The sequence below is a fragment of the Apus apus genome, chromosome 1 (assembly GCF_020740795.1).
Source record: "Apus apus isolate bApuApu2 chromosome 1, bApuApu2.pri.cur, whole genome shotgun sequence".
NCBI lineage: Eukaryota > Metazoa > Chordata > Aves > Apodiformes > Apodidae > Apus > Apus apus.
This window is the reverse complement of record NC_067282.1, coordinates 140,682,177-140,706,950: the sequence shown is the minus strand read 5'-3', so window position 1 is coordinate 140,706,950 and position 24,774 is coordinate 140,682,177. Positions and strand designations below refer to the sequence as shown.

The 24,774-nt window shown below is 43.7% G+C and overlaps 1 protein-coding gene across 1 annotated transcript; it reads right to left on the bottom strand.

Moving 5' to 3' along the window:
* Positions 1-11,248: 11,248 nt before the first annotated feature.
* ATP6V1E1 (ATPase H+ transporting V1 subunit E1) lies at positions 11,249-23,360 on the bottom strand. Its single transcript, XM_051608079.1, has 9 exons — positions 23,230-23,360; positions 19,498-19,563; positions 17,932-18,041; positions 17,377-17,443; positions 15,474-15,563; positions 13,926-13,994; positions 13,405-13,499; positions 12,448-12,535; positions 11,249-11,855 (listed from the first exon to the last, which is right to left on the bottom strand). Exons 1-9 carry the CDS (start codon positions 23,260-23,262, stop codon positions 11,793-11,795), a joined length of 681 nt encoding a protein of 226 aa, XP_051464039.1. The 5' UTR covers positions 23,263-23,360; the 3' UTR covers positions 11,249-11,792.
* Between the last annotated feature and the right edge of the window lie 1,414 nt (positions 23,361-24,774).

The window sequence follows — 24,774 nt, the reverse complement described above, 5'->3', positions numbered from 1 at the left end:
AGCTCCACTTCCCTAGGGAAACACATCCTACCACACTTCCCTGCTGCAAAATACAGATTCCCTTGGGAAGTTACTCTGTCATGAACCCTCCTTGGTCAAGCCCTTGGGAGAGCCCCTAGGTTTGTGGGTCAGAAGGGAGGCTTTTGGTATTTCACCCGGTTCCTTGTGTAACACCAAGTGCAGCCTTGCAACACCCAGGCCACCATTTTCAGCCCAACCATTTGCATGGGAACCAGGATGCTTCTTCCCCCCCCCAGGAAAGAACTGTGTGCTGACTTCCAGACATGGCAGACCATGATGTGGAGAAATGTGTTGCTTGGGTCTTTGTTTGACAAGGATCCTTTCAGCTTGGGGAGGAGAGGAAGGGACACACCTTTTACATCTTGAACTGAAATCCTGCTGGAGGGGGAGGCAGATCCTTGAACTAGTAGGAAGATGGTGCCAAGCATGAGCCCCCCAGAAAGTCTGTAAGAGACAAACCAGACCTCTTGTAGGCATCACCCTCCTTTCCCATGTCAGTTGTCATCACACTCAATAGCCTGTGGATGCTGATGCCACTTCTCTGCAGCTCTCTTCTCCCCCTCTGATTTTTCCCTCTCTATCTTCTCACCTGCTGCCAGACTTGCACAAAACCCAATCCTCTTCTCTGCACACACATCCCCAGCTCCGTTAGAGCCAGCCGACCACCCCTCCTCTGGCTGACCTGCCTCCCACCCTTCGCCCTGCAGGTCCCATTGCTTTCTAGTGGTGAGAGCCCCAGATGTTACACAGTTTTGAGGGCATCCAACATCTCATTGCTTTCCTCCAGGAGGAGGAGAGGAGGTAACAGGAGGCTGTTACAGATTGAGTACAGTGGTGGCATCCCCTGAGAGAGCTAAACCTCACCTCACCAGTCTGCACCATCAAGAGGACAACCTGGGCAGGGTTAGGGCCAGCTTCTCCAGGTGAAGAGGAATGGAGCCTACCACTGAAACAGCCTTTTTTAGAGGTCAGACCAGGGCTTGCATTGCTTGGTGTGACACACTGTGAGCCAGATGTCAGGTCCAGAGGAGGAGCAAGCTGTGAATGTCACACAGCCACATGGTAGCTGCTGTCCCCTGTGTGCAACCAATGGGTACATCTGTGGGGATACCTGCAATTCAGCAGCATGGTGGTGGGGGATCACGGTGGGGCATGCTCTGCTGCAGAGGTTTAGGGAAAGCTGCTCCTGACTAGGGGGTCTTGTAGCAGCAGAGCTGCTAATCTCAGCAGAGACAAAGGTACCCAAATTCAGCCCCCTGAAAGCCCAGAACCCTGCCAGCAGTTCTTGCTGCCAGAGCTTGTGGTTCTGGCACCAGTCTGGGCAGGGCTGGTTTCTGTTTGCCAAGCTGCAGGTGATGTTACTTGACAGTCATCTTCCACTTAAAAATGTTGCTTGTAAAGAAGAGCTTGAATGCCTTCCCTCCTCACACAGCAAGTGAAAACAAACCCTTTTCCCTTGTAAGCAAATCTCTTGGTTTGTTTTTTTTTTAAGTGCTTGAGTCAGCAGCACTGGGGCTCGATGTCTTTGTCGTCCCATCATGGAGTGACCATGGCTGCAGCAGAACAGGGACAGCAGCTGCAGGCTTGGACTGTTGCATAGTGGAATTTGTACCCTGGGTGCTGGCCCCGGGCCTGTGGACATTTTAGGGTCTGTCACTGCCAAACACCAATCATAGCCCCTCCTCACCACCTAGTGTCCCTTGACCATCCTGGGAGGGCATGTTATCCTGTCTGGGGTCAGAGCTCCCACTTTCAGGTCACTGAAATTAAACCCAGCACACACCCCCTAAAGGTTCCTCTCCTGTCCCCAGGCTGTACCTCAGCAGATCTCCCTCCAGCCCAGGAGCCTTTCCGTGCCATGGCTGCAAATCCCACATTGCTCAGAACTGCTTGGGGGCCGAGGCTGGGCACTGCACTCCTTGCCCAGAGGCATTGGCAGGTGTGGGAACAGCGGGGAGCTGGGGCTGGACACCACTTGGCTCCACCAGCCAGTGCCTGCCTTTCCTCAGGGGCTGATGCAGCCTGCCTCCTTTGAAGGAGAGGGTGCACGGAGCATGGGAAACAGTAATCAGCTCATTTTGGCTTTTCAGCCCCCTCTCCCAGTCACACATGTCTCTGGGCCTGCCCTATAGGCAGATGTATGGCGGATGCCCACATGCCAGATGTCCTGGGAGATCAAAGTTGCTGCTCACTGCATCCTCCACTCGCGCGTGCGCACACATACCCCTGCGCCTCCCAAAAGACTTATAACTTATGCTCTCTATCTTCTCTCCAAGATATTTTCCTTCCCTTCCTTTGTTTGCTTTCCAAAACCCTTTTTGTCTTTGGCACTCCTTGCAGCCTGGGCCACGCCAGAGGGGAAAGACACCCTTTGCTCCCACTAACAGCATCCAGCAGTGGAGCGGGGCGGGGGGGTGTGAGCATGGGGTGCCTTGCGGGCTTCCCATCCTGCTTCCCTGCCTCTGGGATTTGCAGCTTCTTGGGGTAGGAAGCAAAGGGACCACCCTGGGGGAGGTCTGCAGTACCCCTGCACCTCCCACCCCACCCTGTGTGGGTGAGAGGAGCTGAGGGGGGGTGACAGGGGAAATCCCCCTCAGACATCCGCCACCATCCCCTGCAAGTATCTTCACCCCTGTTACCTCCTCACAGTCCTGTGGGGTTTTCCCAATTTCAGCCCCTGGGGAACCCCTGAGACCTGGAAACGCACTGGGAACAAGGGTAATGCAATGCTTCTGTGGGGTGCACACTGAAGAAAACACCACTGGGGTGCAGGAAGAAAGTATTGTTTGTGCCATTAATAAATAAAATATTTATTTCATCTTCATTTAATCCTTTTTTAATTTCTATTTTTGTTAATGTTTTATAAAGTACATAATGTTAGCACAGTCGTACATATATATTTATATATTTACTCTCTATATACTTATATTTACTCTCTATATATACTTTTATATATATATATATATACACATATGGGGGGGAGTCGTACATATATATTTATATATTTACTCTCTATATACTTATATTTACTCTCTATATATACTTTTATATATATATATATATATACACATATGGGGGGGACGGGTTATGCCTCCCAAATATGTTTGCTTTTATAGATAAGGGTGCACAGTCAAAAAAGTCTGGAGCCCACTGGTCTACATTGCCAGCCAAAGTTTACAGTCAAAGCACAGGTGGATGCCACCACCTTTTTTGAGCAACCTGGTCTAGTAGAGGGTGTCCCTGCCCATGCAGGGGCATTGGGACTAGATGATCTTTCAATTCCCTTCCAACCCAAACCATGCTATGATTCTATGACTTTATGCCTGAATGCCAGCACCTCCCTCAGCAGCATGGAGACTGCTTCACAGGAATAAAGCAGCTATGTTTTGCTCAGCTCCAAGGGTTTGCCTCTCTCTTCTTTTCCCCTGCCATCACCTAATGAGGGGGCCTGAGCCTTACAGGGACCTCTGGCACAGAGCCAAAGTGAGTGCAAATCCCCCGCTAGGTGCTGCAGATGGGGGATTCCCATTTGGGGTTGCATGGAGGGGTGAAACATGCACTTTCCCCATCTTGCCACTGCATCAGGTGTCCCCTCTGTCTTAGCCAGTAACTAATTTATACATTGCACGGCATCTTGCTCAGCTTTTCTTGCAGAAAAAGGCTTTATTTTTTCCTGCCTGTATTTCAGAGAAATGCTGTGTGCCCCGTGCACGGTGCAGCACAGCCACCTCCTGCCACGAAGAGGGACCCACTCACCAACTGTCAGGTTGGAAAAACACTGTCTCCCTGCCTGCAGCATGTGCTGGATAGCTATATTTAACCTATAGTTATAGCTGCCAGGGGGACACAGAGGGGCAAGTGCCACCATGCACCTCTCTGTCCCACTTTAGATGAAAGCAAAGCAGTAATGGCTACAGCAGAGCCGTGGCTGTCACCAGGAACAGACACGCCCCTCCTGTCTCCCCAACAGTTGAGGTCAACAGGGGTGCCTGGAGCGCTCCAGGCAGTGGCCAGCCTGTCCCCATGGGAACATCCAGGAGATGGACACCAGTCCATTGCCAGCCTGCCACAACAACAAGAGCCACCACCAGCCCAGGTTCCCCACCAGTGCATGCAGACACAGCTTCCAGTCATGTGTAGCTGGTGTTTAATGAAAAACGGAAAACACAAGATGAAAAAGGAATTATTAGCACAGAGTAATAAAACCAATCAGATGCAGGGAGATATGGCAGCAATATACTAAATAAGGAACAGAAAAAAAGCCAGATGTTTGCTCCAATTTACTTTACAACTCCAGATGACTTTGCAAGAGGTCACTTAGTGGAACTGAAAGGTAAATGCTTCAGGCTGAATACAGATTTTAGAGCATGGGTGATGAAGTGCTCATGCTCTTGGTCAAGAATGGTTTCCCCTGGACACAGCATGGCAGAACCTCCTGTGATTTATTGCCACAGGCAAGGCATGGATGCCCTCAGTGTTAACAATTCTCACATGCCTGTTCCTAAAGTCCAGTGATGCTGCAGGTTTGGGAGACTTCGTTGGTCCACCAGCTTTTTTTCTCCTAGGGACCATTTCAGAGCAGGGACTTCTCTCATTCCAAGAAGCATTCACAGGGTACCCAAGGGTCCACTGCAGATATTGCAGGAGCCCTTGACATCAACCCAAATTTCTCATTGCTTTGTTCACCCACCATGTCATCCCACCAGCAGTCCAGGAGGACTGTGATGGCTGCTCTGGAGCAGCACCCTCTTATCAAAGGCTGCACAGTGAACACAATTGGTTTTACACAGGCAAATGCCAAGCGCAGCTTTGGGGGAGCCAGGATTTGTAGGAGGTTGCCCACAAGCATTTTTAATCATGTCTGTGCCTTTGCACCATGAGCATGCCACAGTGACGAGAGGTAAACATGCCCACCCAGCCATGGGGACAGATACAGACACCTCTACATGTTGTGCAGGTGGTGTGTGGGTATCTTGGGTGTCTCATCTCTGGCTTTTGTGGATCCAAAAGCATCACTCCTCCAGGGTGTTAGATTCACCCTGACCAGTAGCTGGATGTGCTGGGAGTGCATGGGGCTGCTGGCTGTATATACAAGGAGTCTTGCCTCTCTGGGCAGTATTTAGCATAAGCACAGAGGATAACTGTCACAGGGTAAATTATTAAATTGGTGCTTTAATAACCCAAGTTCAGCTTGGCATCAGAAACTTCTATCTATTAATTATAAAATCTTTTTAACCAGTACACAAGAAATGCCTGAGGCTCATTGCAGGGTATCTGAGAAGCAACTTTATTTTTTTTAACAAGAAAATATCTCTGTGCTTAAAAGCAGTATGAAATAATACCTCAGTTCTAACTGCTAGAAAACCCTCCGAGGTATCTTGAGCCCCATGACTTAAAGCTGATCACCAGCTGAAGACAAGACGTATTTTTCTCTTTCTGACACAGAGTATTTGTATTCTCTACAGAAATGTTGGCTTCTCGTGCCTTGAGAGAGGAAACACAGCTGCTGCTGGGTCACTGTGATCCAGTGTGCATGTCTGTGTTTTGGGAGCAGCGAACCAAGCACTGAGCGCAGGGCTTGGTTGGTGCCGTATCATGAATCCCTTTGGGGCAGGGAAGCACCATCCTCAATTAAGGCCTTTGTGCTTCCGTGAGAGCTCTGCAGTCCTACCCCGCAGAGCCAACCAGCAGTGGCAGGAATGCCTGGGAAGTCACTCAGTCAGTGGGTGAAGGGAGCCTCCCTACTCCCACAGTCCCAGTCCTGGCTAGTGATGCTGCCATCAACTTTCAACGTGTTTGGAGTTGAGAGCAGAAGTGTGGAATGAGCACCTGCACTTAAACTGCTCAACACTGTGTGCATGGGAAAAAAGACACTAATGATTTCATTTTTTTAGACAGATTAATAATTTTCTTGCACATCCACTCAAGAGTTGCTTTGGGACCAACTTCCAGCATTTTGCTGACAATAGGGAGGCTCTCTTCTCCTTCTAGAGCCATCTGAGGGGAAACCACCAGCCTTTCCCACAGAAGATGTGCCAATATGGCAGATCTCCACTACAGGGTTGTTGTGACCATCTAGGTCAAAAGTACCTTCGCCAGGAGGAAGGTGTCAGAATCACACTGCAAGTCAACAGTTCCAAGGAAACCAGGTAAAGGTTGTACATGTGTGAATGGAACAAGTATCCTGCACAGATGTGTCCCTCCAAATATCAGGAATACTTCAACACTATACTAGCAGCTACCTGATAAGGGGAGAGGGCCAGCAGGTGGGGAGACAAATGAGTCTGCTAATACACAGGGCTGAAGAACCCCTGGGCAGCCAGGAGAAAGGAAGGAAGTGAAAGCCTGAACTTCCTGCATGCCTTGCAGCTGGTTTAGGAGACAACAACTCTTTTGGACCTTAGAGTTTCATACCATAAACTCAAAGCTTCTCAGAAACCAATGGTCTTGCAGACCCTCTGTTAAAAGACTTCTAACAGCTTCATGTGAAAAATGAGGAAGATTCTGCCACTGCCAGATGGTAGCATAAAACCCAGGATCCTGAACAGCCCCAGGGGCTACAGGTGCTGCTAGGCTGGGTACACGCAGCCACTTGGTGCTTAGGCAGGGGAGGTGTGGGCCAGGGACTGGAAAAAGAAGCTGACCTCATCCAAACACTCTTGGACACAGGATAGAAAGAGGCCTTCAGAAATTCTGAGAGGGACCACACTCAATGGTTTCACCATGCAGTCTCTCACAACACATCAGCCTTAAACTACTTAAAATAATGTGGTAGCCTTGATTTCCTCAGCTTTTGGTTTCCATAACGTGACAGGGGCTGGGAACTGACATTTTTGGCACATTGTCAGTATGATTCTTAACCTGAGAATTTTCCTGTACAGATGTTTTTTTCTTTCTCTAAAAGCAAAGCCAAATAAGCAGTACGGGATGCTCTGAAAGAAATGCCTCAGTAAACAGATTTGGGGTTTCCCAGCCAGCTCTACCTTGGATGAGAGGGGCAGGAACTTCCCAGCCCTGGAAGGGTCTTCTTGTCATGGCCTGTTCCCTGTAGACATGTTTGAGATGCAGGATGGGGGCCCCCACCTGCCTCTCTGAGCTGTCTGTATCAAACAGCAAACATAGCCAAACTGTGGTGCAGTCTGTCTGGCCTCTTGCTCAGGGCTAAACACCTTTTGCCAAGCTGTTTTACTGCAGTCTCAAGTCTTTGCTCCACAGAACAGCAGCTCAGAGTTCACTTAACCAAGGTAAAATTTTCACTTTGAATTTTCCTCTGGGGTAGTTCACATTTATTTCCAAATTTTTCTGTTCCTCATTTATTGCAATTTCTTTGGAATTAAATAAATGGGTAATTTCCTCCTAATCTCCACAACCCTTTTGGGCACAGACTGTGGGTCTATGGAGATGGCTCCAGGCTCATTGTACTGTGTACACTATTGGTCTGAGTAAGGTACTATCTGTACTCTTCTGTTTTTCAAAAGGGATGCATAATCTAGTACTTATTTCCCACCACTTGCCAACATCACCAGGACTGGAAAAGGGCACACAAGAAGCAAGGTACCCTCCTGCTGTCATCCTGCCTCCAGCTGCACACTGGGATCTGTGACCCCTCTGGACAGTGAGCAACCAGAAGTCTGTAGCCAGGCTTTCATGGCAGGATTCACATAAAAGCTGGATTCTCACTGCTAGTTTTTAAACAAGACTTGTTATGGAAAACATGGCCATACTTTCCTCTAAGACTGGCTCTCAGCAGGGAGCTGGGCAGTTAAACAGGCTCCCTGCAGCACAATTACCCTGTCACTACCAGTTTTCTGATGGGTAGCACTCACCTTCTGATAGCCAGCTCAGAGCTTCCTCTCAGAAGTTATAGCTCTGTCAACTGTTACCGGCTTAATAAAAAACATCGAGGCCTCAGTTCTCAGGTACTTTCTGGCTGTTTTCTTCTAGTCTTTATCTCACCTTGCCACTTGTGTGCACCTCCAGGGATCATTCACACAGCATGTGTCTCACTGATTAATGTTAATACCTCTCAGTGTGAAAACTAAGTACTAAAAGAGAGGTTGTGACTCAGGTGTGCAGTAACATTTTACATCCTCTGCTGATCACTTAGTGTCAAACCTGCTCTTAAATTTTCCATTGCCAACAGTGCAGAACAAGTGCAACATTATCTATTTCCCTAACTCCTTTTCCAACACTAGACAGAATCAACTCTGCACTCCGCATAAATCTGTGGTGCTTGCCTCTCCCAACACAACTTAATTCTTTTACCTGAATCCTGATTTAATGCTTCCTTTGTTCCCTGTATTTGTCCAGCTTCTTAATGTGCTGATCTGGCATAGGGCTTGTTTACTATACCCAATTGGAATATTTTGCATGCTTACACAAAGATAGATAAAGATCAATATCTTCATTGATTTGCCCTGGGTCATCAGGTAAACTTGTAAGAAAAAAAATGGTGAATGGTACCTCATCTGCTTAAAGCAGCAGTACACTTAAAATAATAAAACACTGCTGCAATAGCACTCTAGTAGGAACTCCAATCCACTAGAAATTCTGTTTTTGTTTCCCATATTACTTGTAAAAGCCTACGTCCAGATGCTGAAGAGAAGCTTGGATGAAGACACAACAGAGTTGCTAACTACACTAACTAAACCTGAATGGGATACTCCTTTTTAATCTGCATCTCTAAGATAATAAAATTTGGAAACAACCCCTATTACCTGCCATGAAGGACAAGATGTTGGAGGTAATGCAGGTACCACTTTTTGTAATTAAATTCTCTCACATGGCTGTCTCAAGATTCACTTTAATCATTGCCTCTTTGTAACACACTTGCACAGAACTGCTGGTGCAGGAGGAAGTTCCTGACACAGCAGACATTGCTCAAGCTCAGAGTGCCTGCAATTCCACTAATACACCCAGTAAGCCTAAGTGTTCCAGTTAGCTTGGGAGGGGAGGGTGTAGGGGGTACAAAAACACTGGTCGCTGACTTCAGGTGCAGTACACACAGCTCAGACCATTTCTTAAGGACCTGTTTTGGACACTACTGCCCACGTGCTTGACTAACACGTTCTTGAAGTCACTAATTTTTGTATGCAAGTATGATAGTGGTTACTCCTCTCTCTTTCCTGCCCAGGAAGATACACGAATTAACAGAGGCAAGTAAATAGCTACTCTGATATCTTCCACTATGAGTTCCACAATCAGAAATTTAACTAGTTACCATTTTGCTTTTCAAAAATATACAAGATCTGGGTTTGTGGTCTTGCTACCTTCAAGAAAGAAGATGACTGTCAGATTTTGTACAACAAATCCCTTTTTGTCACAGCCAAGCATGTTTATGTTATTAGTTTCAGGGAAAGTCTTAATAACTTCTAATACATTTTTAAAATTGAATAAACCTACCTGAAGATAATGTTGTAATGTGGCCCATCACTGGGAAAGATATACAACAGAGCCACCTATCTCTTTAAGTGTGCCAACCTCTAGCTTATTCTGCATTAGCTTTATCTACACACCTTGTATCAATGCCTGTATCACTTTTCCAAAGGAAACAGTAGCACGAGGACAACATAAGAGCTACACTTCGAAATTACAAGGGCCAAATCCAGCTGTCCCCTTGCTTCAGAGACGATGTTATGATCTGTTTGAAGTCTTTTCATCACACATTTGAGCAAATATTCATAGTGCACATCACCTACCAAAGACCAGTAACCTCTTCTTGTCTCACTCCTCAATATTTTATTTCCATACACTGCACTCTATTTCAACACTTAGAGCTTCTGTTCCTAGCCCTAGCTGTAGAGAAAATAAGAACACAAATAAGTCCAACTGCATTTTAAAAGCACTGACTGACAGCCTAATGATGAGCTGGATGAAACCAGAAAGGTTTTAGAAAGGACCAAAACAAATCAGTTCCATGAAGTACTATTTGAACCAAGAAACAACCGAGTTAAGTATGCATACGCAAAGGCTTTTCCCTTACTCCAGGTGTGTCAAAAAAAACAGAGCCCAGTGCTTACTCAGCAAGCTCTATGACTGACAGTTGCAAAGATGAAAGCTGTAACAGTTACCCAAAATCTAGAAAGAGTAGAGCTTTAGTCCAGATACACTTATTGACCAGTCACAGAGCCAGGTATTGAAAAGCAATGCAGGAAAACAGTAACTACTATAACTATCTATGTGGAAAACAAGAACTGGTAGGTAAATGCAACAGCAAGGAGCAGTAAAACAAAAACAAAAAACCCCACACCCAACCTTGCTAATGATTCTTATTTTTGTAAGAGGAAATCAAAAGCATTTCTTCCAGAAACAGGTTAAATAATTTTGCATTCAGGATTTTCTTAGCAGTCATTCTCCATTTTAGAGAAATGAGGCAGTAAAAGGCCCACCTAGCATTTAGAGGTTACTTTACATGAGGGCATGCACCTCAGCTTGAGAAGAAAGGGCCTCAGGTTAAAAACACTGCATAAAGCAGTGTTGCTGCAGCTTGGCAAGTATTCTTCATGGCACAACGTAAAATTCCTACCATTCCTGAATAACTGCAATACTTGGAGAAGATTATTTAAAGTAATATTAAGGCAGTAATTCATCGGTTTGCTGCTTCTGTGTAACAAGTCTCAGAATTGAGCACCAGGCAAAGAGTCAGGCATTCTGGTAGATGCCAGCAGCGTGGAAAGTCACCTCAAGAATTCTTCTGTTCATACTAGTCATCACAGCAGAAACAAAGAAGTAGTAAGCATTAGTAAAACTTAACAGACTCAGTAAGAATCAATAGTTACATTACCGTTATTTAACTTAATAGTTATTCTAACAACAAAGAAAATAACTGCAACGGAGTCAGTTGTTGTTCCTCAGGTCCTGAAACACAATTGCTAAAGGGGTATGGTTTGGATCTCCTGCACAAGAGCAACAAACCTGTAACTGGAAATTGATTGTACCTGTTAATATCTAAAGAGCACAGTTGTGATCTCTCTTGTGAAAGAAGGCTGAAGGATTAAATAGCAAAATTACAGACCCGTTTTTTTTGAAGAATGAAGCTCATCCTAGAGTCCTATTCAGAAGTCTTGCCTACAATCTGACATTGCTCAAGCAAGTACTTGACAGTACTGCATGCAGTCCAGCTGAAGTTTCACACAACAGTTATTACACACAGCCCTCAAGCAGTGAGCCCTTAGATACACAAGTCCACGCCTCAAGGGCTGATGCCCAGAGAGAAGCTACAAAGAACTCCATACACACACGCATTTTTATTTTAATAAATAAAGTTTTACAGGCTCAGGCTTCTTTAATCACATATACAGAACAGAAAAATGCCTGACCAAGTAACATGAATTAAACTACTAACCTTGGGAAGGAATGCATGCCCTCTATAACACTGAAGATCTTAACTGAATGGGATTTCCCATCGGCGGTGTAGTAATTTACTTCACAGATTAGAAACTTGAAAGAGATGTGGCCAAAGCAAAGAGAGTGACCATAAAAGGACCACTTGTCCTTATAAAGCCACAACAGTGCAAGGAAAGGCAAGAGCCCCAACGCCTCCATTTAGTAGTGTTGCTTCTGGATGAATATGTATGTCTTCACATCCTTTAAGCAATACATTCTAACCACAAGTAGAGAGACTAAGCACAGCAGGTATGCAAAATTATTCCATTGAAGAACAGATATTGGATGACACAGTAATGTTATATTTCAAGATTTTAAATTAGCAGATGCTTTCGCAACCCCTTCAGTATGGCAGTGGAACAGATCCCACCTTCTCTTATAGAGGTTTAGTCCAAAAACTTCCTGTTGGCATTAGCACCAAAGAGAGCCACTCTGATTTCTGGCATCATCTGTCAAGAAAGAATACGTCAGTTACATGCAATGGGCAATAAAACTGCTGTACTTTCTTCATTGTAGGCACTGTGTAACAGGCTAGGCTAGGCTTTGAAATTAAGAAGTTATTTCAAAGCCTTTATCTGATCACACATTGCCTGCTACTCTTATAAATTTAAAGGACTGCCAATATTGCAGCATAAGAGATGCCAGAGTCAGAATTTTTCCATGAGGGTACAATACGTCTCAGCCAAAGCTTCTAGTACTCAAGCTAGCTTCAGTAATTCAAGTTAGCCTCAGCATTTCAACATCTTGACTGCAGCATAGTCATAACAAGTCTTTCAATATCATAATTTCTAGAATGTTATGCTCATGCTTAATTCAAAAGGCATCATTTGGGAAACGCCATGTTTGTTGTAGAGAAGCACAAACTGAAGAAACACAAGTTTCCTTCTTTCCATTAAAAAACAACTTCTTACTTGTCATCCACATTGAAATCTGATCCCACACACTACTGTGACTGTTAACAGACTGGAAACACAGGGATTTAATTACAAGACAAAACTAGTGAATTATATCTTGTTCACCTCGGTTGTTAAAAAAACTCACCTGCTGGGCTACAAGGTCCAGCCGACTTTCCAGGGTATTGGAAACCTTAATTTTACCATCACTGTTATAGATTTCAACACCTCCAGCACTAGAAAGGGGAAAAAAAATTATGTATATATATATATATTCTGTGAAATCCATGGTTCATCTCAAAGTCAGAATGTGGCAGAGATATTATCTCAAATCAGCACTTATAGTAGGTCAGATATCTAGGCAAGACTCTTTTCAAAAACAAACTTTTGCTTCTCATAACTTAATACGAGTCAGCAAAACAATTCAGTGAAGCAGCAGTGCAAAGCATGTTTGGAGTTACTGGAGACCTCAGCTACATAAAATTATTATTACGGTCTCAGTTCAAGTGAAGCTATTAAATTTGACACTTCAAAATATCTTCAGACTCTGCATTTTACTATTAATAGATAGCTTCAGATTTTAGGAAGTGAGTGCTGAAAGTGTTGTTTGCTGTCCCACACAAAGACTGCTGGCTACCCACACATACAGATCTGTGTCATGTTCTTTATCATACTCTACATGAACATAGAGCCTTGCAAACATAACAGACATATATTCCATCAAGTGATTATCCTGCAGAACCTTATGATGCAATTTGCTTCATCTTGAGAGAGAAAGCATGGCTACATCCATATCCTTCCTCTTTAAAGGACCAATAGTTGCTTAAGTTTCTACATACAGTTATTCTCTGCATCAGTACTCTGAATCATGCTGGATGATGCACAAAATATTTTCTGACATATTTGATTGAAACAGTATTTGTCTGGAGGAAACTGCAGGGTCTGTGCTTGATTAATACAAAGAAGTTCCAAATTTCACTAGAAGAACAGCAGACACATTGTGAGGACATTACACACAGTTTTCTGACAATGTTCTAGTAGGAGCTGTGGCTTGAAAAGTTGCTTTAAGTTACTGTTTTGTATAAAAGACTCCCATTCTCCTTACATTTCCTCTGGCAGGAAGTTGTCTTGGTCAATATGAACATCCACATCCCTTTTTATGGCATTCTTGTAGATGGGAATGCTCTTTTGTACAGCAGTCTAGGACAGAAGAGAAACCTCTAATTAGAATTGACAAATCCTAGTGCATGATTTGGGTTTGGTCACTCATTCATTTGCAGTAATAAAATGAAAGGATTGAGGCATCCTTTTTTTTCTTTTTAATTAAGCAAATGTATTTTCAGTATGGCTTTTGAGCCAAACCAATTTCCTAATACTGTAGCCTTAATACTACTGTATTCTTAATACTGTAGGAAACTGTCTAAAGTTTCCCAGGTAAAATCCAAGCAAGCAAATGATTCCCAACTTGAAAAATCATACTTGTTCTCTTGCATTGTATCTGCAGCAAAAGTGCAGCAAGCAAAGCTTATTTTCATCTCACACAGACAGGATCTGAGAAGGAAACATTTGTAGGCAGGTCCCAGCCTTCAAGAGCAGGATACTGTCATACTATTCTAGGTGTCTTACCTTAACCATGGGGAGATCCTGTTTCCTGCACCGAACAACTATTCTGGGCTCAAGCAGCTGGTAGAATCCCTGCAGAAGATAAGCATTACAGTATTAGAAAACTAACATTTTAACTATCTTGGCATTACATAACCCTAAGAAAAGGATCTGATCAATTTGAAAACCAAAGCCTGGCAATATTAGCCTCTTTTATTTAGTTATTTGCTTGCAAGGTCACCTCATCCAGACATTCTGAGAGAACAGCATCAATATTTGGGGAAATGCCTGCAGCTATGGATTATATATTTCTTTGTTAGCTTCAGTTTTGCAATGTAGGTGCAATTAGATGTACGTAACACAGAACTGAGTTGTTCAGACAATACAGATGTATACATGAGGGTCACTGCTGTCTAAGTAGACTGAGCATGCTGCCAAGTTAACATTCTCCTGTCCAGTTGGAAGGTACCTGCACCACTCATCTAGTCCAACTGCAAGTAATGACGAGTACTTATCTCTCACTGGATGAAACTGGGTGTTGGTCTCTTCTCCCAAGTAAGAAGTGACAGAACAAGAGGAAATGGCCTCAAGTTGTGCCAGGGGACTTTGGATATTAGGAAGAATTTCACTGAAAGGGTTGTCAAACATTGGAAGAAATTGCCCAGGGAAGTGGTTGAATTACCATCTCTGAAAGTAATTAAGAGATGTGTAGATGTAGTGGTTAGGGACATGGTTCAGTGGTGGAATTGGCAGTGTGCTAGATTAGCAGTTGGACTTGACGATCTTAAAGGCCTTTTCCAACCCAAATGATTCCATGATTCTATGAAATCTAATAAGCCAAGACAGACACGGCCAGCTTGCAAGAGTGAGACAGGTTTGTTTGATGTATGGCAATACCAAACCTAAGTGTGACAAAGAAACAACACTGAGATGGAAGCACAAGCTGGTAGGAAACACTGTTAGGAAAACTATTCTATCAAACCGTGGACAGGAGAGCTCGTCTGCCTTCTGTTAAGGACCAATTCACACCAGAAGGTGGCACCAGTGGCCACACGACTGACTGGTCAACGCTTCACTGGATTTTTAGCAGTTTATTTCTGGGGCTAGAGGATGATGTTCTGCAATGCTTTGGTTTCTGCTTTGTGTGTCTGTCACGGTCACATGCCACACTAGTCGTGACTTAAAAGTCTCAAATGCAGCAAAGATTTTAAAAGCAGGTAACTATTGACTTCTAGGTTTGAAGAAACAGCTTTTGCCAAAGGTGCACTCGATACAACCAATTACTGCAGAAGCTAAAAGTGTGCAATTCTAAATATGTGTGTTACAATATATGTGCATGCACCTGCAATTACTCTCATTACAGAACTGCTGCTGGGTATAACCCAAATAAGCTGCAGCCTTATCTGTTCAGAATCCAAGATTGAAAGATATAGCAGAAGTGATGTTTAAAACTCGAAGATCTTCCAGCAAACTCAATCTAAATTCCACTACAACTGTAACCTCCAGTGGGTTCTGTTTTCAGAAAGATACCCAGGAGGATAGGGCTGCGATCATCTATTTGTTACAATTTACCTGTAGAACTAGTCCATCCAGCAGTGTCTGGTACCTGGCAGTATCCTTCACCACCTTGGCAAGTCTCTGCTTGGCCTCGTTCAGCAAATCCTACATTCAGAAGAAATCAGATCAGCAGAGCCCATCTGTGTGGCATTTGGTTTCATGCCTACCAACTTTCTGTACTCCTATTATAACCATCACACCCTGCCAACACGTAAATGTACACTCCAGCTGGTGTTCATCCAAGCTAGACCTTCATCTCCGTGCATGGCAAAATACCCTTTCCAACAGCTCCCTTCTCTCTGCCCTGATCTGAACTCATTATAACTTGACAGTAACTCCTTTTTCATGAAAAAGGGACACCTCACTAGTAAAAGGATAGTATTTATAATGTAAATTCAGAAAAACTAAATATGTTGTAAAACATTGCCTAATGTAAACTAATCGAGTTGTCCAAGTAACATTTCTCTAGCTTTGTGGTTGAGCAAAGAAATCTAATCCATCTTTTCATCAAACAGTATTCAGGTTAGCTATCTTTTGATTCTAAGTAAATGCAAGTCAAAATTTAAAAGTGAGATCTTGTTTTAATTTGAAGTAGCGAATATTGATTATCTTTATTCAGCAAATCAGTATCAGATGGGATTGAACTTTTAATAAATTTGAGTCAACTCAAACACAGCTCCTAGAACTGAACCATCATCATTACTTCAGATGAATTAAATTGTGTGATTTGGTATAAACCTCTATTAACTGACCTGCTTCATAGTGTTTAAAAGAAGACTGCATGTTAACACAACCAGTACTAGGATATAAAACCCTCACAATTCAATATTCACAGTCAAACCTAGTTACACTGTCCACCCGAGAGTAACACAGATTTCTGGAACTGCTCCTCTCTCATTTATGAAAGAAGCCAAAGATCTGATAAAGAAAGAAACAGCTAGCAGCATGTGACTTTAAATGTTTTAAAATGAGGAAGAATGTTATGCATTGCTCAGAAGCACGAGGTTGAGTCAGCTGATAAATGAGGAAGAGATTACCCAGCAGAGATTATCACAATAGAGTTAGTTCTTTAGCCACCCACCTTCCTCCTCTCTGTGAATACAATCTGAAGTTTGAAACTAGGTTTAAAGAATCAAAAAACTGGTGATTTCTGCTAACTCCTCTTTTTCATGGTACCATCAATTAGAACCTTATTAAATTTTTTTTTTTTTTACTTCTACAGGTCTCACAGCTTTTCCAATAGCTCAACAGCACCATCTAGCAGAACTGTGGAACACTCAAAACTGTTTCTGAGATAAGAGACAACAGGAAACCTGCAGGCTGTGTAATGAGCAGATGGGCATACACTACACGTGGTATAAGACATACATAGTAAGCCTGAGCTAAGACTAAACGTTGTCTACTCTGGTAAATGATCACTCACCCTATATGTCAACAAACAGACTGGTGACCTGCTAGAAAAAAAAGCAACCCTTTTAACATCCTAGGGGCCACTAAAGGAGACACAAAACCCGTCAGTGGTATTTTAAGCCTACTTGCCTAAGCCACGCCAACTTTAGTACATAAAAGTTGCTTCGGGCAAACAGAACTCCAAAGCTCTACCAAGAGTTTCTGCTCTTTAGAGAAATAAGCCATTATCCAAATGAGAGATACAACTGCTGCCCACGATGTTCCTGGCAGAGAACTGCATCTCCCTAAAAGATTAGGTAACAGAAACTGAGAAAATAAGCTACACTAAATCAGTGAAGCTGGACTAAATCCTTAATGACTTCTCAGGGCAGCTGTGAAAGCCCTTATTGTATGTTGAAGCCAACATCACTCAATCACAAATCATATTTTTCTTCAAAGAATGGTTAAAAACATTTCCTAATGGATGGTAGGAATAGAACCCCTGTGTCTTTACTACAGAGATACTCACTGCAATAAGGTCATCCCTTGCCTTGAGGACCTTCAGTCTTGCTTGATTCATCAGGTTGGACATCTGACTGCAAGTTGCATGATGAAACTGAATCAATCCACCATACTTTGACAGAAGAACTGCAACATTTAACTGTGTATTTTAAAGATAACAATACTACAACATTTAATAGTGAAGCCTATTCACTGGTTTGAATCTGTTTCTGAACTTGCACAAACGTTTACAATGCAGAACCCATCCTTCAGTGAAGACCCACAAAAACTAAACCTGACATCACCATTTGTCCCACAGTAACAGATTAGGGTAGAGTTCTGGATTTTAACTGCATGAAGAAATATGAAAGATTCTTTTACCACACTTACTAACAGTTATATTATTGTCGCTTACCTTTGACAATTTCTCCCCAGGAAAACTAGAAACTCCTAATTAGAACTAAGTGTATTGGCTTATTGGCTACAATTTGCCCATTTGCCAGGGAAAAACAGTTTTCTATAAAATTAGCAATAAAGTGAGAGCTCAGGCTCTGAAGTCAGCCACCTAACCTAAGCAACTTACATTTTCTTTTGCTGTTCAATTTGTTTCTCTTTCTTTTCATAATACTCCATGATTTTCAGCCTCTGTGTCTGAACAAGACGACCCTTCTCAATGTTGAATTCTTCTTCTGCCTACAGTAAAAATTAAATAACTGAAGTGCAAACTGATTCCATGGGCTGAAAAAAACAGAATCAAAATGAAACAGCCATGCTTTCAGAGTACACTCCCAGATAAGCTAGGATGATACAATTTATGGTTCCAAATACACACAAAAAAAATATTCAACCAGTTCTCAAGTCAAAGAGTGTACAGGATGTGTTCAGCTGAACCAGAACCTTGCTAAGATACAGCTTATTTTATCAAATGACTGATATGTGGCTCCTTGCACTATCTAGGAACCAAATCTATATATTATATACTGTAAAGCAAAACTCCTTTTATGTGAGTTGAAGCTTAGATTTGTTTTTGTAGAATCTGGCTCCTTTCCAGCTACAAGAGATTCTACCTAAAACAAGCAACCCAGCCTTCAGCGTCCAAAAAACTTCATTACATTAAGTAATTCTTACACAGGGATGGTGACAGTATAGCTATTATTTTTTTATAAAGCCTAATCAGACAGCATATGAAAACATACGGCAAATTTTACTATTTATACCTAAGAATCCAATTGCAACTTCTGACTTCTGTTTGCAGATCATAAGCAATACTTGCTTTAGTACTCATTAAATATTTGTGCAGATGTAAATGTATCAGGAAGATTAAACAGTAATACATACGCTGAGTCCAATACCAACAAGATATGTAGGTATTGGTATCATGTAGGTTGCTAGGGTTGTAAGGCACCCCTTACATGTAATCATCTATATTCTATCACCAGGTTAATATTAAACTCGGTCTCTTGTGGCTTAACCTAAGTGAAGAACTTTGCAGGTAACTCAACTCATGCTTTCAATGTAAATTTATGGTTTTACCTACTAAATCACATCTAGAATTATGCCTGCAGGTGACTAGGCAGGTTTGGGTACAGTTATGAATCTGCTTAAAAACTTTCACTAACATAGTTCAACCATTTCAACTGCTTGTGAAAGATTACTAGCATTATTGCTTTGATTTACTAATACTGCCTGTGCCTGCTACACTATGAAATTCAAGCAAAAATTAAAGTTAAACCTTTTGGTAATAATTTGTTATGACAAACATTAACAGAATGAATAATTATGTAGAGAAATTCCGTAACTCCTAGCAATGCAAAGTTGGGTATAAGAGGTTAGGGAAAGTCTTCACCCTAATCAAGTCTATTTACATTACCACTCAGTTTTGATTGCTCAAACAAAAAAGAGTGAACTTGTATAAGAATAAACTAGTATTTAAGAACCATTAATAAATTTTTTACCAAAAAGTAACTCCACCTTATTTTGTTTTCTGAAAAGCTAGCAAATATTAACCTTAACTGGCAGCATTGGTTTTTTGCCATGTAATAACTAAATGTGAAGCTGCAGCTTACAATAGTGTTTTAGGGATGGCTCCGACTGCAACTACCAAAACAGACCATCAGATGTAGTTTTTGTTTTGAATTTCCATTTTTACCTTTGCATCTATTTCTTCAGCTTTTTCATTGGCTTCCTGCTCAATGAAAGCCATCATATGCTTGATCTGTAACAAGAGAGAGAAGAAAAAGATTTTATATTGGAAAGGAAGGACTCTGATGACAGGAAAAAAAAAAAAAAAATTCTCATTTGCACAGTAGGCCCCTCCATATTAATTTAATAATAATGTTGTCTTCCAAGGAAATTAAATGGAGGGTACAGGTCAAAGAGTCAGCTTACCTTAACACAGATTACAATAATATTTTTTTTTCCCTAAATAATTCTATATAATGCTGTTTCACTGGCTGTCATCAGAAGAATTAACTTTAAATACGCAACTATACAAAAAAAACAAACACCACAACACCTGAAAAGTAAGTGTGTGTAAATGTGAAGCTGAGTATTTTCACTCTTCTCTAGTGAGAAGTTTTTTTTTTCCAAATTACCAAAGTAAAAATAAAAATTCTCCCACAGTAAAATGAGCACAGTCTGTTTGTTACGACATTTATACAATACACAGAAGATTAACACAGAGTCCCTGCTCCATGTCAGACATAGATGGCATTTGAATGACCCTGGGCCTTCCACACGGGATGAATGGTGAAGTAAAGGAAAGGGCTATTGACCATTCTGGTCAGATCTATACAACCCAAGTTCCTTTACACATCTGAGAAATCTTTCTTCAAAAAAAGGAAGTCTGTAAAGACTTAAAAGGTTATTAAAAAAAGCCACTATATGGTTCAACTCAGAAGGTCTTTATAAAGTAGTTGCAAATTAGTTTGGAGGAGCTGGGGAAGAAGTCAGAGATAGCAGTGCTAGTTGAACAAGACCACATGCTGCTTTGCACAACCTGGTATGCACTAACAGATTACACTTGAGGAACCTTTTTGAAACTATCTCAGAACACTGTAAAGTACAGGTCCAACCGCTTAAAGACCAGGAAAGCAATTATGCTGAGTTCTGCTTATATCTCGCATGTCTTGCTGTGACCAGAGCTAAGTTTAGGTTCATACCTGGGGCAGTCCATAAGGTATGGTGCTTAGGGACACATTTTACTGGTGGACTTGGCAATACGTTGGTTAACAGTTGGACTTGATGATCTTACAGGTCTTTTCCATCCAAAATGATGCTATGACTCATGTCCAACCAAACCGCAACTTTGAACAAGTAACACCATTTCCAAGGGCAGGTGGAGCAGATCTTATACTTCAGCGGCCCACAAAAACCAACTGACTTTTTGCTCGTGCTTAGTGACAAGGCATGTTTTGCAGACAATCCGGTCTGAATAAACTTACACAGAAGATTCTATTTATATAATCTTATGTTAAAATGAAATATTTTAAAGAGATAATACAGGTGTCACCATGAAAACTGAGCCAACGTGCAGAACAGAACCAGCACCATTTGCATATAGATGAAAAGACAGAAGTGAGCAGACAAGTGGAAGATTTTAAGCACATACAGCGGAAGAGATAAATACTAATAACTACATCCTCAAAACAAATTAGCAATTTTTCTTTTACTTCAGTTTTGTAACACTTCCAAGTGCATGTCCACCTATGGTGTCAGTTATCCTGCTTGCCTGATTAGATGGCTTGGTTAAGCCAAACTTTAGATCTACCTGCATTTCAGAAAGAACAAGAGCAGCAGAGAAAACAAAGAAATAATTTTGCTGAATTGCCTATTGTTGAAGGAGACTAAGAACTTTTGCATAACAGTAGAAACTCTTACATTACTGAGTCACTTCCTCCAGTTTGGTTTGGTTTCTGAATTTTAGAAAAGTACTTTAAACAGTTCTGGGTGTTCAAGAAATGTTCTCTGCATGGCAAGTAAGATGGAAGCAAGCTGACATGGCATTCATTTCCCCATGTTTGATAAGACGGAACAGCTTTATTTCTTAAAAAATCTGTTGTACTGAAATCCCTTTTCACTTTTCATAGACATGAAATCTTAAGTGAGACTTTCAATTCTATAAATAAGATTAGATTCAGTAAGACTGACAAAAGTATAACTTTTTACACAAAAGACTAATTTTAAATTCACAACTTTAGTGTAGTAGTATTTCCCATAGAAAAGAAGAAAGGGTTTTTCCCATCAGCAGTTGCATGATTATCCTTTCCATAGGAAGTTCTAGATGTTAGACTGGCATGAGCTAGAAGTGACCAGCCAGAGTAGATGGAACGATCAGTTAAACACCTTTGAGAGAATAAAGCAAGAAAGTCTATCAACAGGAACAACAACAAAAAAATCTTAATTAGAGATGATTTTCAAAGTGAAACTATTGAGAGCCTCATGGCAAGCACTGAAGAGTTCAGGGGACCAGCTGACAGGTTCATACTGGATTTATACATGTGCAGAGCTGTTCTGCCATCAGCAGATTCTCTTTTCCAGTAAACAGGATCACCCTAGGCTCAGGAGTTTAAAACAATTACAGGAAAGTTGCAGATATGAAATGCTATTAGCATTACATGTTTAGTATATAAACAGATCCTGAACTAACCTCTGAAGTTCAGGTCCATGGTGGCTGAGCAAAACCACCCCGATGTTTTAATCTTATTATTGCTTTGGAGTTAAATGCAAGAGAATGTAATGTTACAAATCCCCTGTTGGTGAAAGGCAACCTACTAATTTTACTTGCAATGTGACACTTCTTGGCCAAGAGACTATGTTTACTGAATGAGAAAGTGAGACACGAAGCACTTATGATACAAAGGACAAAGAGAACTTGGCTGATCTGCCCATCACCTGTAGAAAACTCGACAGACCGGTGCTGTCTAGATCCATGCAGTCTTAAACATGGTACATTATTTTCAACCCAGCTCAAAGCAGCTTTTTTAGGCAAGGGCAGTGTTTACTGTCAATAAGGACAAAGTGTCCTGCCGTAGGAGGAAGTGTCCACAGTCAGACTTCAGCGTTGTAAGTTTCCACAGCAAGGGAAGCCCAGGCTGCACTACCGTCCTTAGGATATGGAAAAGGCATTTGAGAGAGCTGAACAGCCAGCCCAAATGCTAAGTTACAGCTAATCAGATGTACTACAGCTATAAGAATAAAAGAGATGGTAAGTCCTTAGACAGCAACACCTAAAATGACAGTACTTATCCAGGGCAACGTCTTTATCTGCCTTAAAGTGCACTTAAACACTGCAGACAGCATAAACACTGCTCATGATCCCTTTCATTGTGATACGGCATAACGTATCATCAAAACGCTTCAACCAAGTTCTCCAATGGCAAACCAATCCTACCAGGCAAAGAACTCTGCTTGCTCTGGAGACTTCTCCTTAAGAAACCCCGAAAAGATCTTTCCCTTCCCCCAGCCCTTGCTTTCGCCAGGTAGTGCCGTGGCTGTGGAACAGTGAGGGACCCCATCTCACAACTAAACCGTCATTCAGCCGTAGCCGCTTTTGCTGTCGCGATAGTCAGAGCTGTCACTGCCCTTCGCGCTCCAACCGGCCTTTTACCAGGCAAACGGCCTTTCGGCTCGGGCACACGGCAGCACCACAGCTAGCACGGCTCCGGGGCGAGGAAGCAGCCTGCAAGCTGCCCCCGCCGCCGGGGCCCGGCTCTCGGTGCCTCTCTCCTCACTCACGCCGGCTCCGTCCCGCCAGCCCCCCCCCCCCCATCCCCAGCTCCGAGCCCGGCCGGGCCCGGCGCGGCGGAGGCAGCCCCAGCAGCGGCCTGCTGCCCACCCGGGAACCACAGGCTGGCGCTGGGGCAGGGCCCCGCGGCCCTACCTGCTTCTGGACGTCGGCGTCGCTGAGCGCCATGGCGGCGGGGCTGGCGGGGCTGGCGGCGCGGGGAGCGGCGGGAGCGCGGCGGGAGCCAGACCCGGTGCGGGGCGCGGCTGGAGCGGCTGCCGCTGCGTCGCGTCACGTCACGTCACGTCACGTCGCGTCGCCCCGCCCACCTGCTGCTCCCGGCCAATAGGAACCTGAGCTCGCTGCGGCGTCATCGGGGGCTGCCCCCTTGCGGCCGGGGGCGGAAGTGCCGGTGCGGGAGGCGGGGGCTGCAGCGCCCCCCCGCGGTGGGGCCGGGCGCGGCGGCCCCTCCGGCTCCCGGCGGCGGCAGCAGGGCAGGGTCTGGCGCCCGAGCGGAGGAGGGGGGGTCACGGTTCCCTTGCCGGTGGCTTATTTAGGGCTTGGGTGGGAAGTTCGGGTTCAGAAAGAGCTGAGCTTCCATGAGATGTTGCGGCGTGTTTAGCTTGGAGCAGAGAGAAACGAAACGTGGAGAGAAACTTGCTTGTAAGGCCCCTGGGTACTTGTCTTTCGGGGGAGCTCTGGGCTGCCCGTCACAGGTTCCCCGAGGTCAGCGCCAGCTGTGAAATGCTATTTATCAAATACAACCAACCGCTGTTCCGGGTTGGGACTGGCAGAGAGAGAAGAAACTGGGTTTTTCACCTGCACCTGAGGGGTGCAGTCGTGTGAAGGAGCAGGAGAAGCAGACGGGGGCAGGACGCAGCGGCCCGAGGGGCTGGGAAGTCCATCCTGGCAGCGGGAAAGGGGATGGAGCTGGGACCGGACTGTTGGGTGGAAGTGGCTTCTGGGGGGTCCTGTGATGGGGCCCTTGAGTGGCTGCTACTTGTGTGATTAACAGTGGTGGCACCAGCACTTCCCTGCAGAAATCATGTGCTGGGGATTCAAAGCCTTATTATTCTTAATTACTATTACCATTATTATAACCTTCTGTCATTTTATGATGCAGAAGCGTTCAGAGCCATTTTCGAAAGGCGTTGCAGATTCTCCAGGATGTCTTTTGCTGGTTCCATTGGTTCCTTTATGGCAAAATGTAATGCCATCTCCATAACCCGTATTTACTGGAAAAAAAAAATAAAATCGTGGCGTTCCTTTAAAACCGGTGTCAAAGGTGGCACTGGTCATGCCCGTGCTTCTTCATGGCTTGTTTGTATTGTCATCACTGTCATTTGCATTATGCTAATTTTGACCGCGCCTTGTGCTTGTCTGTGGCAAAGCTCGTTATAAAACCACGCAACTTTCGCCCCTTCTCCCATGGCAGCTGCACGACAGTGCAGGGAACCGGGTTGCCCTTCGGGGTTTGAGAGCACTTGGCTCTCACTTCGGGGGCCGCCTCAGCCACGGGAAACAAACCGGCCGCCCCCCCGGCCATGCCGTGTCCCCGGCGCTCCGTGACCAACGCTCTGCCCGCTGCGGGGAGCGAGCTGCGCTCCGCGCTGCTCCTCAGAACGCCGCGAGGTAAGACCCCGGGGGAGGGGGGAAGAGACGAATCCCCCGCTCGCATTTCTCGTTTGCACTTTCGACTTG

Bases quoted from the DNA above. Each gene is read 5' to 3' on its own strand.
- ATP6V1E1 (XM_051608079.1), bottom strand. From the start codon at position 23,262: ATGGCGCTCAGCGACGCCGACGTCCAGAAGCAG. The intron at 18,042-19,497 runs GTAAAAATGGAA...TTTTTACTGTAG, and splicing joins CTGAAGAAATAGATGCAAAG to GCAGAAGAAGAATTCAACAT. The intron at 11,856-12,447 runs GTGAGTTTTTTT...CTTTCTTGACAG, and splicing joins TGGACCTTGTAGCCCAGCAG to ATGATGCCAGAAATCAGAGT.